This window comes from Clarias gariepinus, chromosome 5 (genome assembly GCF_024256425.1).
Source record: "Clarias gariepinus isolate MV-2021 ecotype Netherlands chromosome 5, CGAR_prim_01v2, whole genome shotgun sequence".
Taxonomy (NCBI): domain Eukaryota; kingdom Metazoa; phylum Chordata; class Actinopteri; order Siluriformes; family Clariidae; genus Clarias; species Clarias gariepinus.
Window position 1 is genome coordinate 12,363,813 of NC_071104.1, and position 16,188 is coordinate 12,380,000.

At 39.4% G+C, this 16,188-nt stretch overlaps 2 protein-coding genes across 2 annotated transcripts in view; one reads left to right on the top strand and one right to left on the bottom strand.

Annotated features, from left to right (window-relative positions):
* idh1 (isocitrate dehydrogenase (NADP(+)) 1) lies at nucleotides 1–9,070 on the bottom strand. The gene is made up of 9 exons (XM_053497324.1): nucleotides 8,957–9,070; nucleotides 8,212–8,341; nucleotides 4,284–4,575; nucleotides 3,284–3,389; nucleotides 2,571–2,748; nucleotides 2,319–2,470; nucleotides 1,989–2,129; nucleotides 1,176–1,338; nucleotides 1–633 (listed from the first exon to the last, which is right to left on the bottom strand). Exons 2-9 carry the CDS (start codon nucleotides 8,331–8,333, stop codon nucleotides 540–542), a joined length of 1,248 nt encoding a protein of 415 aa, XP_053353299.1. The 5' UTR covers nucleotides 8,334–8,341; nucleotides 8,957–9,070; the 3' UTR covers nucleotides 1–539.
* A 4,267-nt stretch (nucleotides 9,071–13,337) lies between these two features.
* kcnh3 (potassium voltage-gated channel, subfamily H (eag-related), member 3) overlaps nucleotides 13,338–16,188 on the top strand; it is a 150,973-nt gene continuing 148,122 nt past the window's right edge. Inside the window, exon 1 of the mRNA XM_053496672.1 lies at nucleotides 13,338–13,499. Within this exon, the coding sequence (XP_053352647.1) occupies nucleotides 13,424–13,499 (76 nt within the window). The 5' untranslated portion in view covers nucleotides 13,338–13,423. The remainder of the gene's footprint in view (nucleotides 13,500–16,188) is intronic.

Here is a 16,188-nt window from a genome sequence, read left to right on the forward strand (position 1 = left end):
TTTGTGGTCCCATTTCTTTATTAGTCGAAGACTAATATTATCACCTACTTAAAAACACCTATAAAACATGATGGAAAAGCATCTTCTTAGGATCAGTTCACTATTGATGAGTGCTGGATGTTAACATAAACTATGAAAAGACACCACACATACAGAAACACGTACACACACGCATATAAGGCAACAAGTGCTTGACAATCCTGACACAGCCTGGCCAGAACATGCTCTGCTTTCTTTACTGCCTAAGGATATTGTAGTCAGATTTTATTGACTACATTATCCTTAGGTAGTGTACTAAAAATACACTTTACTATTTTTTTTTTTTTTTACGTTCAAGTAAAACTGCCCCTTCTGGTAGTAGTGGTACAGTCTGGTCCTGTGCGTTTATGCACAGACCAGGAGAGAAGGTTGACCCTTGCCTGTGCATTGGTTCTGGACAAGGGGATGAGATCTGAGCGTGTCAGTCCTCTTGTTTCCGAGTCCTGTGAGAGAAGTGTGCGTGTGTAGTGTCCAGGGGGTGTCGGCTATAAAGGACGGCTTTATAGTTTGGGTTGGGCTGACAGCTTGAGCTTCAGATTCTCCGCCAGCTTGTCCAGGAACTCGAAGGTGTTCAGGTAGTCGGAGCGCTGCACACTAAAAGAGGCAGACAAGATGATGTCATCTCTTTTCCTTTCATTTTATTTCACACTAAATTTTAAAAGAGTAAATAATTTAAGTACTAATAAATTTATTGCTAGATGTCAGGAGGTCAGAGCAGATGTGTTCATTTATTTAATTTATAAGTAAGTGAAAGTGTGGGATAGGTGTGGGGTCAATTCTCTGTCGCTCGTCACAATGCTCCGATGTGTCGACAGATATATTACTTCCACACAGTACGACATAAAAGGTGATAATGACATTGTCTACTTTTTAACATTTTTGTATACATAAATATACAAAAAAACTTCTACTACTGTGAGTTATATTATTATATAAAAATAAATAAATAAATAAAAATTCCACCGTCTGATTACTGGGCTCTCCTCTAACATTTGTCTCTGTATTTTTAGCATATGCACCTCCATCTTCTGTTACATATTTTTTTTCTTGGTGTTGCTAGACATCAGTTTAAAACACTAATGAAATTGTTGATCCAGTATAGGATGCAAATTGAGATGAGATGAGACGAGACTCACCTGGCCATGCCCTTGATGCAGATAGCCAGATCTTTGGTCATGAATCCGGCCTCAATGGTCTCAACGCAGACAGCTTCCAGAGCCTGAGCAAAGACCTGTAGCTCAGTGTTCTTATCTAGAGTGGCCCGATGGAGCAGCCCTCGCGTCCAGGCAAAAATAGAGGCTGAGGAGAATGACACAAGTCCCAGATGTGTGGGTTATGGTTGTGAATTAATAACAAGCATTCAAGGTGTTCAATTCAAAGCAGGACTTTTAATTGTTCAAAATAACCGAACACGAGAGTAAAACTCCCTTTATTTCTCTATATAATGCTCTGCTACACTAAGGCACTTATCCCAGCGGTTCACTAGTGCTTGGACACCATCAAGGTAAAAGGTTACTGTAAGTTAGTACGCTGGGATGGTGTGACTGCATGCTTCACATCTGGCCTCCCAGGGAGGAAAAAAATTGATAATGCATGACCTCTGACTGCCCACTGCTCTACTCACACATTTCAAAAGTTATTGCCTCAATGAACATACAGTCCTAACCTCAACCATTTCCACATATTTAAGCCATTAAAGGAGTTCCTGGGAGGTCAGCGTTTTAGATGTAAAGCATGGCTCTGGTGTACTGAGAAAACTTTGTTGGTATCCTCTAGTGAAATTAGTGCATTTGTGTGGCAGGAGATTATCTAGAGAAAAGGGATTTTTTTATAAATACGATTCAAAATTATTATACAGGTTACAAAACAATTTAAAATAATGAATATATTTAGAGTGGATAATCAATAATAAAGAAATACCATATGTTTTGTGTGTGTTTATATCTCACCAATAGGGTTGGTGGACGTCTCTTTGCCCTGCTGGTGTTGGCGATAGTGACGCGTGACTGTGCCGTGAGCAGCTTCAGCCTCCACCGTGCGTCCGTCGGGACACACCAGCACACTGGTCATCATTCCCAGAGAACCGTAACCTGAGTGAAGGCACACAGCAGTCCATCTCAGAATAAAATATCCATATGAGGAAATTTCACAAAACTAGAAAATCTGTGGGGTTTTTTTTTCTGTAAAATGTCAAATCAATTTGAAATCAAGACAAAGAGTGAGAAAAGGGAACACAGTGAATCAGATGAGATACACGAGTGTAACTCGTTTAGACTTACCCTGAGCCACAGAGTCAGACTGCACGTCTCCGTCGTAGTTCTTACAAGCCCAGATAAATCCTCCTTCAGACTTCATGGCCTGGGCCACCATGTCATCAATCAGTCTGTGCTCATACCAGATCCCCTTAGCCTCGAACTGAGACTTGTACTCCCTTTAAAACACATACGTGTATGGCTTATCTGGCTGAATAAATAAATTGATAAAAAAAAATTAAATAATAAAATAAAAACTCTTGAGATGTAGCGACTTACTTCTCATAGATTTCCTGAAAGATGTCTTTAAAGCGACCGTCGTACTTCTTGAGGATTGTGTTCTTGGTGCTGAGGTAGAGAGGCCAGGCTTTGGACAGCGCCATCTGAAAAGAGCTGTGAGCGAAGTCACGGATGGACTTGTCCGTGTTGTACATGCCCAGGGCTACGCCACCCGTGCCTATGGTGGGTCAAATGAGAGACTCACGATACTGTATTGTGATACACATGTAAAGTCTTATTTCAGAATATACTTTACATCGGTTGTTATGTGACATGGTGAGGACTGGGACTGCCAAACTAACAGGATTAAAATAAGACCCTCATTTATACAGTAAATGGTAACTCTTAATCAACATCGTTTTTTTTTTTTTTTTTACCAAGTATCATTCTGTTTCTCAAATTTACAGGCTGCAGGCAATTCGTTGGCTAATGTACTATTTCATCACAGCAGTATTTGCTCACACATGGGTGGAGCATAAACACAAAAACGTCTAGCCCTGTCCAGCACAGAGGACTTGTATAATAATATATATATTTATAATATATATTGCAATATTGACACAGTAAACATGCAGCAGACATCCTGAGCACATAGGATTATGGGAGAATAACCACATCTGGGATAAAAGGAGGCGCATGATACAAGATCCAAAATATATATAAACAGCATGTGGATACAGGAAAATAATTAATGACTATTTTACACAGTTTACCTTCAAATTCATGGACAACAAAGTTAAGAGGCTTCCCCCCGTCCTTGGGTGTGTACGTCATCTCGAGTCTTCCAGGTCCAGGAACGACAAAGTCTGTGGCTTTGTACTGAAGCAGGACAGATAAAACAAGTTGTACACGAGAGAACGATGGACTGAGTGCTGTGTCAAAGAATGACAGGGACATCCTGTGGATGAAGTCAGAGCTACTGAAATTTCAGGTAAACTATGCTTATATATGATTTCTAAAAATACAGTTTTATAGTATAGCTACCAAAATCAGTTGATTATGTTTCTCTATATTGAGCACATTATTATAGAAAATGTTGTTACATATTAAAGATCAAAGCATCATTGCCCATTTTATATCAATCCATAAATCAAAATTCTCTTGCATTATTTTATTGTACATAATAGAGGTTGACGGATATGATATTTTTTCCAGGTCCAATGCAGATACTGATTATTAGTAATGAAGGAGACCAATAACTGATCTTTGAAATCGAAATGCACTCGCAGCAGAAATTAAAATATTGGATCAACTTTAGAATAAACACAAACTCCTACACAACATTTTGTTGAAATGCCTTTAAAGCACGCTTTTAAATAAAGATAAAAGTAAAATAATGAAGGGAGCTCCAACAGCATTTAATTAACCAGATTATTAAAAATAATAATAAAATAAACAAGCTTGCTGAAAGTTTATTTAAATGCCTATTCCTTAAAAAAATTGCACAGCTGTACATAACCTAAAAGATTAACTAATCTAAGACACCCCTTTTTTGGAAATAGCGAAAACCAAGTGCACAACATTACATCTACAGTATATCAGAGTACTAAATACACACAAAGTAGCTGCAGTGAGGTTGCATACATACGGTAACTAAGCGCCATACAAGCTAAACACCACAAGAACAGTCCTTCAAATTTAATATTTAGTGATGATGATTTATAACTGATAAATATAAATAGTTTTCTAATTGATAACTGCTACTCAGCTCACCTGGTCCCCGTGGGCGTGCCTACCAATGATGATGGGTTTGATCCAGCCAGGCACCAGGCGTGGGATATTCTTGCATATGATAGCTTCGCGGAAGACGGTGCCGCCCAGGATATTCCGGATGGTTCCGTTAGGGGAGCGCCACATCTGCTTAAGGTTAAACTCCTCAACGCGCTTCTCGTCAGGCGTGATGGTGGCGCACTTGATGCCCACGCTGTAGCGACGCACCGCCTCTGCAGCGTCCACGGTCACCTGGTCGTTAGTGGCATCGCGGTTCTCGATGCCCAGGTCATAGCTGCAATGAAAAACAAATGTCACGGTGAACATGATAATGGAGCGCTTAGTGAAGGAAAAGCAAACATTCAGGCATGAAGATGTAGAAACAAACAATGTGACCTCATCTAATGTTACTTATGAGGAACAAAAAAGTTCTGAGAATACAGCCTACTGTATGTACTGTGGTACTAATGGTGCTGTACAATACAATAACTGTTTAACAATATGAATACATAATTGCTCTCTAATAACATTTAGCTTTATACCTTAATGACATTTTATTTTTTTAGGAACAATCTTTCTCAGAACGTCTATAGACAAAATATAAACCTTTTAATAAACAGGAATCTTGAGTTACAAATTTATCCTTAATATTCAGCCACTACACCAGAGATATATATATATATATATATTTTAAGTAAGTAATGCATGCAAGAACAACCAAAGTTGATTACATAATTCACATAGAAACAAAGTTAAAATCATGATTAGTACAACATGTAAATCATTGTTTCTGATTAACAGTCTGGTTATGTTGTTACATACAGTAAGCTTTTACAGTCTGCATAAACTCAGCTCATAAATAAATGCCAATATACCTTATTAACTGCGCTTTACATTTAGGGCAATGAAACAAACGTCAAAATGCCCAATTACTACCCATACCCAGCTTGGCTCTTAGTCCTGGATTATTTTACGTGAGCAGCTTAATGTCCTATAGTGTTTACATTATAAATAGCTGGGGGCTTAAACGTAACATCCACTAGATGGCACTTCTGAGCCAAAACAAACAACGCAGGTTTACATAAAGACCATTGTTCAGTAAAACCAAAGATACTCTAGACAGGCTGACATATTAGTGCATGTGGCTAAACAGGTCCACAGCATTTAAGAGAAAATACGAACAATACTGACAGTACATCTGCAACATTACATAACATATGATATAAAATATAATTTGGTATAAAGTCTGACTGGCGCCGTATATTTGTTCATCTTACTGCGTCTATAAACACTAGAACGAGCCCAGTTCAGGCTGTTGTACTTAGTAAAACTAACAAAATACCTTAATCTCATCTGATCTTTCAGTAGGTCCTCTATAGCATCAGCCTACTTCAATATGGTGTCGACATCAAGCTGACAATCTGCAGGATTGCCTTATTTGACATTTACAGTAGGAGTATTACATTTAACGAACGATTTACATTCATTTTTCACATTCAACTGGAGGGATAAGAATCCAGAAAGACATGCTTTTAGTTCTACCACTTCTTCATGATGCACTTACAGAAACATTTGCAACCTGAGCACTTAATTAGGTTTTAAGCTGTCTATAATAAAACAGTTTCAGGATGATTGTAATTGCTTTTATCCTTTGTCTAAAAATGATACTTACCACCATGTACACCATTTTGCAATTGCACCAAGCGCACACATCACTTAAAATTCTTCAGACGTGCAATCAATGCACTGAAGAAGCATCGTTTGTTGAAAACTAACAATAAATTCTATTTAAAAAAAAAAAAAAAAAAAAGGATAAATGCAAAACAAGGTCTTACGCTAACTGACAGTCTGGGCAGTATGCTTCTCTGGCAGAAGATACGAGTCTCTCCACAAGGACATTACATTGTTAGTTCCAGTCCGTCGTGCTCTACTATAAAGCTGTCTAAAGGACAGCTAGGCATGAACAATAAGGTTTGAATTGCTCTACATTTGTGCCTGAAGTAGAAAAATATACATCTTTTAAAAAAGACATAGAACACAGGGAGATGTATAAAGCAAGGAAATAATCATGCCTTGAGCAGCAGCCAAAGTTGTTGTTTTTTTGGGTATCTTCCAAGTTCCTGTGCCACTGAGCTCAGGCTATTGTGTTTATAACCTTTCGCCTATATTTCACTTCAACCCATAAAGCAAGAGGCGTAACAACACTACTACTACTGAAATTGTAACATTGTCATTTTTTTTTATAAAAAAAAAAAGCACTAAATCAGCTGATCATTAATAAACCAGGTTCCTTTGTTCAAGTGTAAAGGAACATATATATCTATATATATATATGTTTCCCCCCAGGATAAACACATAGAACTCACCGTTATCTTACAGAACCCTAGAAGATCAAGAACTCGCCACATCTCCCCTACAGTCCTGACCTCACTTCAAGCCATTTCCCACATGTTCGGGCCATTAAAGGAGTTCCTGGGAAGCCAGTGCTTCCGAGTTCATGGCTTCAGCATACTGAGAAAAAAATAATTTCTACTTGGATAGCTTCCAAGCACTAATACACTTGTCCCAGTAATCAAAGTAGAAAGTTCTCAGTCTAATATATATATATATACACACACACACACACATTTATATAAAGTATTTTACTTTTATATATAAATCAAGTCCTGGTTTTACACGAACACCCCTCATAATTATTATTTTTTTAAATGAGCTGGAATAATATCACCTGCTTCTTGATCTACTGTCACACGAACATGTCACAGAAACAAGCTCATAGTACAGCTGTTGTCAGGACACACAGTGTTACAGTAACCCACCAGCATCATTCACGAGTCTAAAGGTTAGGTGGTATTAACCAGGGTGTCACATAGCACTCCTAAAGTGCAAAAATCCTGCAGGACGCATGTGATAATATATACCTTATCAAACAGGTTACACTGTGTAGCAACATAACTGTTGAAACACCTTCTGAAAAGTGTTCATAAAAGTTAAGTGTGTTGAAAACTAGTTGCATAATCGATGTAGAAATAAGTACAACAGGCATCACGTTTTTCCGAATCTTCCTTTGGATGTAAAGTTACATTCTGAAAAGTGGACTACTTATTATGAACCACAATGTTTACGCAACATGTGTAATAATTGCTTAATATTTTAGAAAAGCTAATAAAAACTGGTCAAAGGTAAACTCTAAGATTGGCAAATATAAAATTAAAATCATAATCTAAGAACGCATATGTTACAATACTTACTGTAGATGTGTTAAAACTGCAGCAACATAGAAGTGTTGGGTAACATGGTGGATGACTATAAATAATGAAACATCCACAAAATATTATTTGAAAAAGAGAAAAGAAACTAGTACAAAAATAGACGAATAGAACAATCAATCTGCTAACAGCCTGGTATAAGACATCAATTATATCATACTGAGATTACGCACATACAAAAAAAAGTAGGGTTTAACTAATTTACTGCAAAGCTACATGATGGACACATCAGCACTACGTTATAATCCCTTACAACATTCAAGGACCTCAATTTAAAAAAAAAAAAAAAATCAAGCATGATTTTTAAACCTGAACTATACTTAGATTTTTTTTTTTACTTTGGACTTTCCACTCATTTATTTTCATCGCCACTGCAATCCTGCTGATGGTATTTACAGATAACGGTGTGTAAGAAAACGAGTCAATCCTGCCCATGCTTCAAAGCCTCCAATTTGACAGCCGTAGTCTTACATGTCATTTTAGAAAGATGTTTTCTTCCTTATAAGACTTTAAGTTATGCTTCATGCAAACAATTATAAAATCACCCAGGGATTCAGGATAAACCCGAACAACATCATTACTCTCCAGGGAGCCAAGAGGAAAATTTAGACGATAAGGCGAGATAATGAGCAAACAGCGATCCTGCTGTGATTAATTCTCACCTGTGCAGGTCTAACTCCAGGTAAGGGAAAATGAGCTTCTCTTTAATGAGCTCCCAGATCACTCTGGTCATCTCATCTCCCTGCAGCTCGACCACAGATCCGGCCTTGATCTTCTGCACCATCCTGTACGCTGAAAGATAACGAAAAGATCTGCTCAAACACAACACACTGCCTGAACTCTCTCTCTCTCTCTCTCTCTCACACACACACACACACACACACACACACACACACACACATTCAGCTCTGAAATGAATGAACTCTATTCAGGAACCTGTAGGACCTGTGAGTCAGCATTTTTTTTTATTATTATTTGCTATTTCAGCCCAACCAATCAGGTGTAAAGGAGGGAGCTGGGTATGGGTTGCTCAACAATTCAGTGTGCAAAGAAGGAAGAGTCAAGTCTGTAAAAAGGTTTTATTTTAGATAATTAACAAGGAAACAACAGCTGCGCCGTAAAGCGGTAACTACTGTCGCAAACAATACAATACCAACCCATACAGACGTAACAGTCAGGAAATTAGAATTATTCCTGTCTTTTGAAAAACAAAGGCTACAGATAATGATGACCGGAACTATTACTCAAATAAACAACTGAATAAAAACAAGGAATTAAATCATCCTTTCATTCATTAGCAGCAACTCTTCCGGGATATACAACAAACACAACACAGGCTCGTTTTATGACATTAAAACACCCCAACAACAACAATCCTAATCACAAATATTCCCCCTTAGTACATACCTTTATTTCAGTGCTCGGTTACAAATAATCAGCGTGAACAGAATGAAGATGCACAGCAAAGCGGTTAATAAGGTTATTATACTTCAGCCTTGGAGAAGACTTCCCCAATAGGCGTGGCCTATGTTGATCTCAGCCTATGATTAGCCAATAGGTCGTGTCTGCCGGTCCACCAGATCGACTTCCGACCAATCAGTGGTAACACGGAAGTAAAATCAAGCAGATAAATCCCGCCCACTGTATCTGTCATTAGAGTAAAAGGTTACTGTGTTATGTAAACAGATCCTTTAACGCGGTTATGTGTGATAACACACAGAGTTCCTCGGTGCTATTATTATTATTATTAAAAAGTAACATCCAAAGTAAATTACATATAGTCAACGACAAAAACGATGTAATCTGAGGAAAAGGATTTTTTTGCTAGTCATAATCAGTGTTCTGCTTAGTGTGGCTTGAAGTGACCACGCCCACCACTGGTTCAGCAGATAATACCCATTACAGCTAGGCTGTACAGTAGGTTTAGGTTAAGACAAATCATCCCCATCTAACAGCTATACATTCCAGACTATACATGTAAACACGAAACCCATGGATTAGTCACCATGTGATTGCCCTTTCAGTTCGGAAACCGTTACCATAACATTCTGGGAACATAGGTTCGAAGATGGGTTTAAATATACTAAGATATGATCATCAAAGAAGGCGGGCGGTATGGTGGCGTAGTGGTTAGCACTGTGGCCTTGAAGCTCGACACTTCACAGTTCATGGTTTGATTCCTGTGTGCGGAGTTTCCGTGTTCTCCCGTGCTGTGAGTGCTGTGGTTTCATCCCACAGACCGGAGACATGCAGATTGGAGTTATTGTTGTGCCCTAAGTCTCCTTGTATAGCACCAGTACACAGTACACAGGATAGGTGGATAGACAATTAATTAATGATCATTAAAGAAAAATACTAAATAAGCTTTATATACACAACCGTGAGACAGGTGCAGAGCAATACAAGAGCCAATACAAACCAGGGCAATACAATACAAAGAGTGTAAACTCTTGGTAAGAAAGCAGCAAAGAGGTTTAATGTTCCATAACGTGTGTGCAGTTTTGTAAACTGTGTTCTGCAGTGGTATTGAGTCATACTGGGTTTGGTGTTTGACTAGCCTAGGTGAGCATGTGAAGGCAGCAGGTTGAGTACTCAGACTGCCACTGGGAAGAAAATGTACCTTCTGCTAGATGGCAGGAGGGGGAATAGTCTATGCGAGGGTTGAGAGAGGTCGTCCACAATGCTGGTGGCACTGCGGATGTGGATGCGTAACTCTGTGAAGACATGGTGTGTGAAGAATGGTTTATATGGAAGCCTCGAGTGTCCTACACAAAACCCTGGCCTCAACCTTACTGAACACTTTTAGAATAAACTGAAGAACATTTTCCTTCTATGTCATGCAGAAATCCACACAGCCACGCTCCAAAATCTAGTGGAAAGCATTTCCAGAAGAGCGCATTATTATTGCATTATTAGTGCATTATTATTGTTATTATAGCATCAAGGGGGTGTTATGGTGGGATGGTCAACTTTTTCCCTATATAGTGTTATAGTGTTATGGGGTAATATTAAATCTGATTACAAATATATTTCCATGATTATACAGTATATACTGTATATTCTTCTTGCAGAATAGTGGCTAGGTCACTACGTGATGCTGGTGAAGGAAAACGTTTCCTGACTCGCTCCTCCAAAACACCCCAAAGTGGCTCAATAATATTTAGACCTGGTGACTGTGCAGGTCATGGAAGATGATTAATTCACTTTCATATTCATCAAACCACTTTGTCACCAGTCTTGCTGTGTGTATTGGTGCATTATCATTCTGATACATGGCACCGCCATCAGGATACAATGTTTGAACCATTGGGTGCACATAGTCCTTTTTTGGATACAATCTGGGTTAGCACCCGGACATCCCTTTCAGACAGATTCCTCTTGCATCCACTGTCATTCCTGCTGAATGTGGTTTATCCTTCTTGGTGGTATGCTGACAGTACCCTGGATACCGTGGCTCTTAATACATCACAGAGACTTGCTCTCTTGGTCACAGATGAGCCAGCGAGACGCATACTAACAATTTGAACTTCGATATGTCACCTATAATGTTGTGTGCATTGCAATTTTTTTTTTTGGCTAAATTGTTAAGCAAAACTGTGCTATTACTCTACTAATTAAACCTTTACACTCTGCTCTTACTGGTGGAATGTGCAATTAAAGAATATATATATATATATATATATATATATATATATATACACAGTACTAGGCACCATATTATATGCTGTACCAATTTTGTTATATATGTTTATCATGTCTCCATAATTATGTACAAAATCGTTCAGTATTTCCATATATAACTTGAAAATGAATAAATAAATAACATTACAGGAGAATATATACATGACTGTAAAGAAAAAAAATATAGTACAAGACAGACCAGTTCTCAGATGGAAACAAAAGACCTAATGTACACTCCTAAGATTTGCATCGAAGTAAAAAGGAGCGAGTGTGACAAAGTTACCAGAAGAACTCATATTCTCCAGCAAGCTCAGTAAATCCTAACCACTGTTTTACTTATAGTACGGTGCAAAAGTCTTGGGCACATACAAAAATATGGCATAAGCAAAAGATGTTTTAGAAATTCTGCATAAAAGCAACTTAAAAAAATATAAAAAAAATAAAAAAACAAAGAGCAATAAAGTAATAAAATAAACAGTCAATATTTAGAGTGAAAACTCATTGCTTAAAATCAGGAGTTTTAGATACAGATTTGTGCAGTTTTATAAGAAAACAGCTGTTTTAGTAGACAACAGCTAAGACAACAGCTTAATAGAGGCTGTCAAAACATTGGAGCAGGATGACAAGTAGCTGTGAGTTGAGTGTACACTTCTTCCCCAGGTAAAGGTAGCATGCAGCTGTCAGGATCTGCATGTGAGTTGAGCTGCAGGTAACAAAGCAGCAACCTGAGGTGCGGCAGCTAGTTGACCGCACACTCCATTCACAGGCACTGGAAGCACCAAGCTTTAAGTAAAGGGTTTTGCAGGACACTTAGTAAAACCTTTTATCAAATCATTATATATATATAATTATATATATTCCTCACCATGTATCAGTAGTCACTTGTCTTCAATTGTAACAATAGAAAGCATCATCATTGCCATATTGTAGGGTAATAGTATATCTGCTAAAACACTGGAGCAGCGTGAGGAATAGCAGCAAGTCCATCTCAGGTAATGGTAACACATGGGCATCACAATTTGCAGCTAAAAAAATCTTGTCTCAATACCAAACCAAGCAGTTTTTACATCAACCAAAATGAAACATTCTGAGACTCAAGGTTCCTTCCTACTGCTGTATGTTTGCTTCTCCCCCTTTTTGATCAACAGTAGGATCAGAGAGTTCTTTGTCTGACCGGAAGATGTCGCTGTTTCACATGTTTTTACAAAAACGCATCAACTTAGAACTTGCCTAAAGCAACAGAGTGTAATAAATTAGCATTGTTAAAGTGGTGTGTGTATGTGAAACCTTAATGTTGCCCTTTATGATCTTAATGCGCGCTTTAAACAGTGCAACTGGGGGGATTTTAAGAAAAAAAAAACATGAGATTGTAATGATTATATGAATGATTGCATCTTCCATTAAAAAAAAGCAGAGTTAATGTCTGGATGCAAGCAGCAGAATGTAATTAATGTACTTAGGTATAGCGATCCACTAATAAACAAACAGTAAATTAAGTGCAAATCAAATAGGATTAAATTAATACAATTTAAAGTGAAAAAAAAGAGCTACAAAAATGTTGATCTACCCGCATCATTTGATTCGCATGCTTCTGCAAACACATTTGTGACATCACAAAAGCTGAGTACACTGTATGCCATCAGCCCCTGGTCCCGCACCTAAAGCGCCCGCCGCTCCCCCGAGGCTCATCACGTGACTCGACATCTGCTGGCGGTGGCAACCGAAGAAAACCAGGCAACGCACGAGGAGGAGGAGGAGATGAGCAGCATCCTGCCCCAGTGCTGCCACTGAGACTGTCAGGAGTGCTGCCTCTCTCGCGCGCTCTCTCTATCTGTCTCCAGCTTTTTTAACTCCAACCTGCTGCTTCATAAGAGAAAAGGAACTCTTCTTGTTCTTTTTTTTGTTGTTTTTTTCTTGTTGTTGTTTTTTGTTGTTGTTTCCCCTTCGTGCGCCCTTTGATGTTTTTTGTGGAACTGATGCTCTAGAGGAGCGACCATGCTTCATTAGTGTTGAGAGGGTTGGCATGCGCGCTGCCCCGCCGCCGCCGCCACACTGGAGGCTCGCGGCTCGCGGATCGGGGCGCTCCTGCAGGGGCTGGGATGCGCGCCCGGGACCTCGCGCTTCCTGTCCGGCTTTGGCTCTGATCAGCAGGAGTCGAGTCGGGCTGCGCGGAGCCGCTCCACGCGGAGCAGGATGCCGGTGATGAGGGGACTGCTCGCCCCGCAGAACACCTTCCTGGACACCATCGCCACGCGCTTCGACGGCACCCGTGAGTAGCCCGCGCGCGCGCGCTCGTGCACCTGCACATGCACCTTAACACACACGGTGGCATGCGGTTTACACTCTCAGACCATCAAGGTGGCATGTACTGCATACTTTTATTACATCTTATGCATTTTACCTGGAGAGAGGTACATGTGATGTAAATGTGGCACTGTCATTTCGCACCTCCGGGGTCTGGGTTCGATTCCCACCTCAGGTCTGTGAGTTTGCATGGTCTCCCCCATGCTTGGTGGGTTTCCTCAGGGTGCTCTGGTTTCCTCCCACAATACAAAGACATTCAAATTAGGTTAATTGGTGTTCCCAAATTTCCCAGTGTGTGTGTGTGTGTGTGTGAGACCTGTGATGGTTTGGCACCCGGTCCATGGTGTACCCTGCAACCCTGTATACGGGATAAGGCGGTATGGGCGATGAGCTATCAAATTATATACCTTTAGGATTTCTCAGGTATATTCAAATTTTTTTTTTATTTTTATTTTTTTAAATATAACCATCATAGAGACAAGAAAGAAATCAATAATAAATGTTCTCTTTATTTGTGAAGGTGTTGATCATTTGCCTGTGCACTTTGCTGGCCCTGTGTACTAATAAACAATTATAATCCTTGTTATAATAATTATTAGTAGAAGCAACAACAATGGTAAACAATTCCAGTCCGCTGATAAACACCAAGTCTGCGTTTGAATCCAAAAATGTGGTCCAAACAAAAATAAATCTATTATATTGTCTGCTTTTCGCTGTTAGAATTTTCTCACTTGCCTTTTCTATAAAAAAAAACCCTGCTGAAAATAAAGTCTAAACAGTAGCGAATGCATCCCATAATACTGTGTCGTCCGTCTCCGATATATAAAGCCTGAATAGATCCTCGCCTGACAAAAGGAGACGTGGCCTCACTTAAAGTGTGGATCCATTATTTTTCCTGCTGCAAGCTGTTCCTCTGTCCTGTGCATGTGTGTGTGTGTGTGTGTGTGTGTGTGCATTGAAAAGAAGCGAGTGCCTGTGTCGGTCATCTTGAGCAGCTTGACTGTTAAAAGCAGCAGCTCTCTTTGTTCCTGATTCTTCATTCAGCTCAAATAACTGTTTTTTTTGTGCTGTTTCTCAGGATTGAAGCCTGAGAAAGAAAGGAGTATTATATATATTTTTTTCACTTGTTGGGTAATTTAGTGAGCAGATGGGCTGAGTAACCAGACGGGTGTGTGTGTGGGGCGGAAGGTGTTGAGAGGGCACTTCTGAGGGAGAGACTGGCTGCGTCCCAAACCGTGTACTATTGTACTAATTACCGTTGCCGAGCAGTACACAAGCAATGTGACTGTATGGTGACTTTTTAAATATATTTTGATGTTATTTATGTGCAGTTTGGATGCAGTTGCAATGCAGACCTACAGTTTGGAGGGGCTCCTTCGCTCTGTTTATCTCTGTTTATCTCATACTGGAACATACAGTGTTTTGTGTTAGACCTGTGGTGCAGTGGGTTGTGTGCCTTATAGCTCCAGGATCTCTGGGTCAATCCTGTGCTTTGGTTACTCTCCGTGCTAAATTTTGCATGTGTTTCATATGGATGTTCTGATTTTGGACCAAACCCAGGGCAATAGATTGACTATAATAAATTTCTTTTAGGTGTGAGTGTGTGTGCATGTCATGCCCCGTGATGGACTATTGACCCAAGTATTCCCTCTTCCCAACCTCCTTCCAAAAAAGATAAAAACATCTGTGGGACACCGCAGAGCAATAACCATTAAAATTCAAAGCCAGTCATGGTTGGGAACTTTTAGAAAAATAAGATGCACTAAGATGTTTCTGTGTGAACTGAACCTGTACTTAATGTGTTTCTCATTGTACTGTCTGCTCACAAGAGGATGCTGGTTAGGCATCGGTACTGTCATTGGAAACTACACATTGAGCCATATGATGCTAGCTTTCAAAACCTGTCAGTCAAATTAACAAGCTAGCTAAACATCACAATAAGAATGGAGAAGTATGGAAAAGAATACCTTTGGCTCATCATCAACGTCTCAATGATATTCTAGTTAAGCTGATTTTCTAGTAATTTTTAATGTTTTATATGATAGTTAAGAAATGATTGCATGATTGATTATCCCTATAAGAATCAGTCACTTGGAGAATCAGCTTAATTTAGCCCAGTTTGTCCGATGCATGATAAATATACATGCATACATACTGTACCTATCCGGTGCATAAACCACACTTCATCATCCCCTGAACTATTTGCCCCAGTGTGATGATGAGCATCCAATAGCTGGAGATTCCATCTTAACCTAGGTCTGGTTTGCCCTTACTTATCTCTCCACAAGATACAGGGTTCTCTTTATTTCGGATTACGCTGATTAATACGTGATTATGTCTGTACATTCGGAAACGAATCTTATCAGCAGCAAACATATGAATTTTACGTGATGCAATACTGATTCCCTACAACGACGAGGGCACCGTGACATTAAGGTACGTGCCTCATCGAGTACGCTGCACGAGAATACCTTTTGTATAACTGCAGATCATTATCAGCGGCGATTCTGTCGCGCATAGACAGGGATGGTTGCCAGTTTATCTCTCATAGGCCTGCAAGTTTTTTGTCACTGATGGGTCTCAGCGTTCTGCCAGCCTCACCCACACATTCACACATCGCCTAAAGCTTGACGAAGACGTTTTTTTCCTAGCAA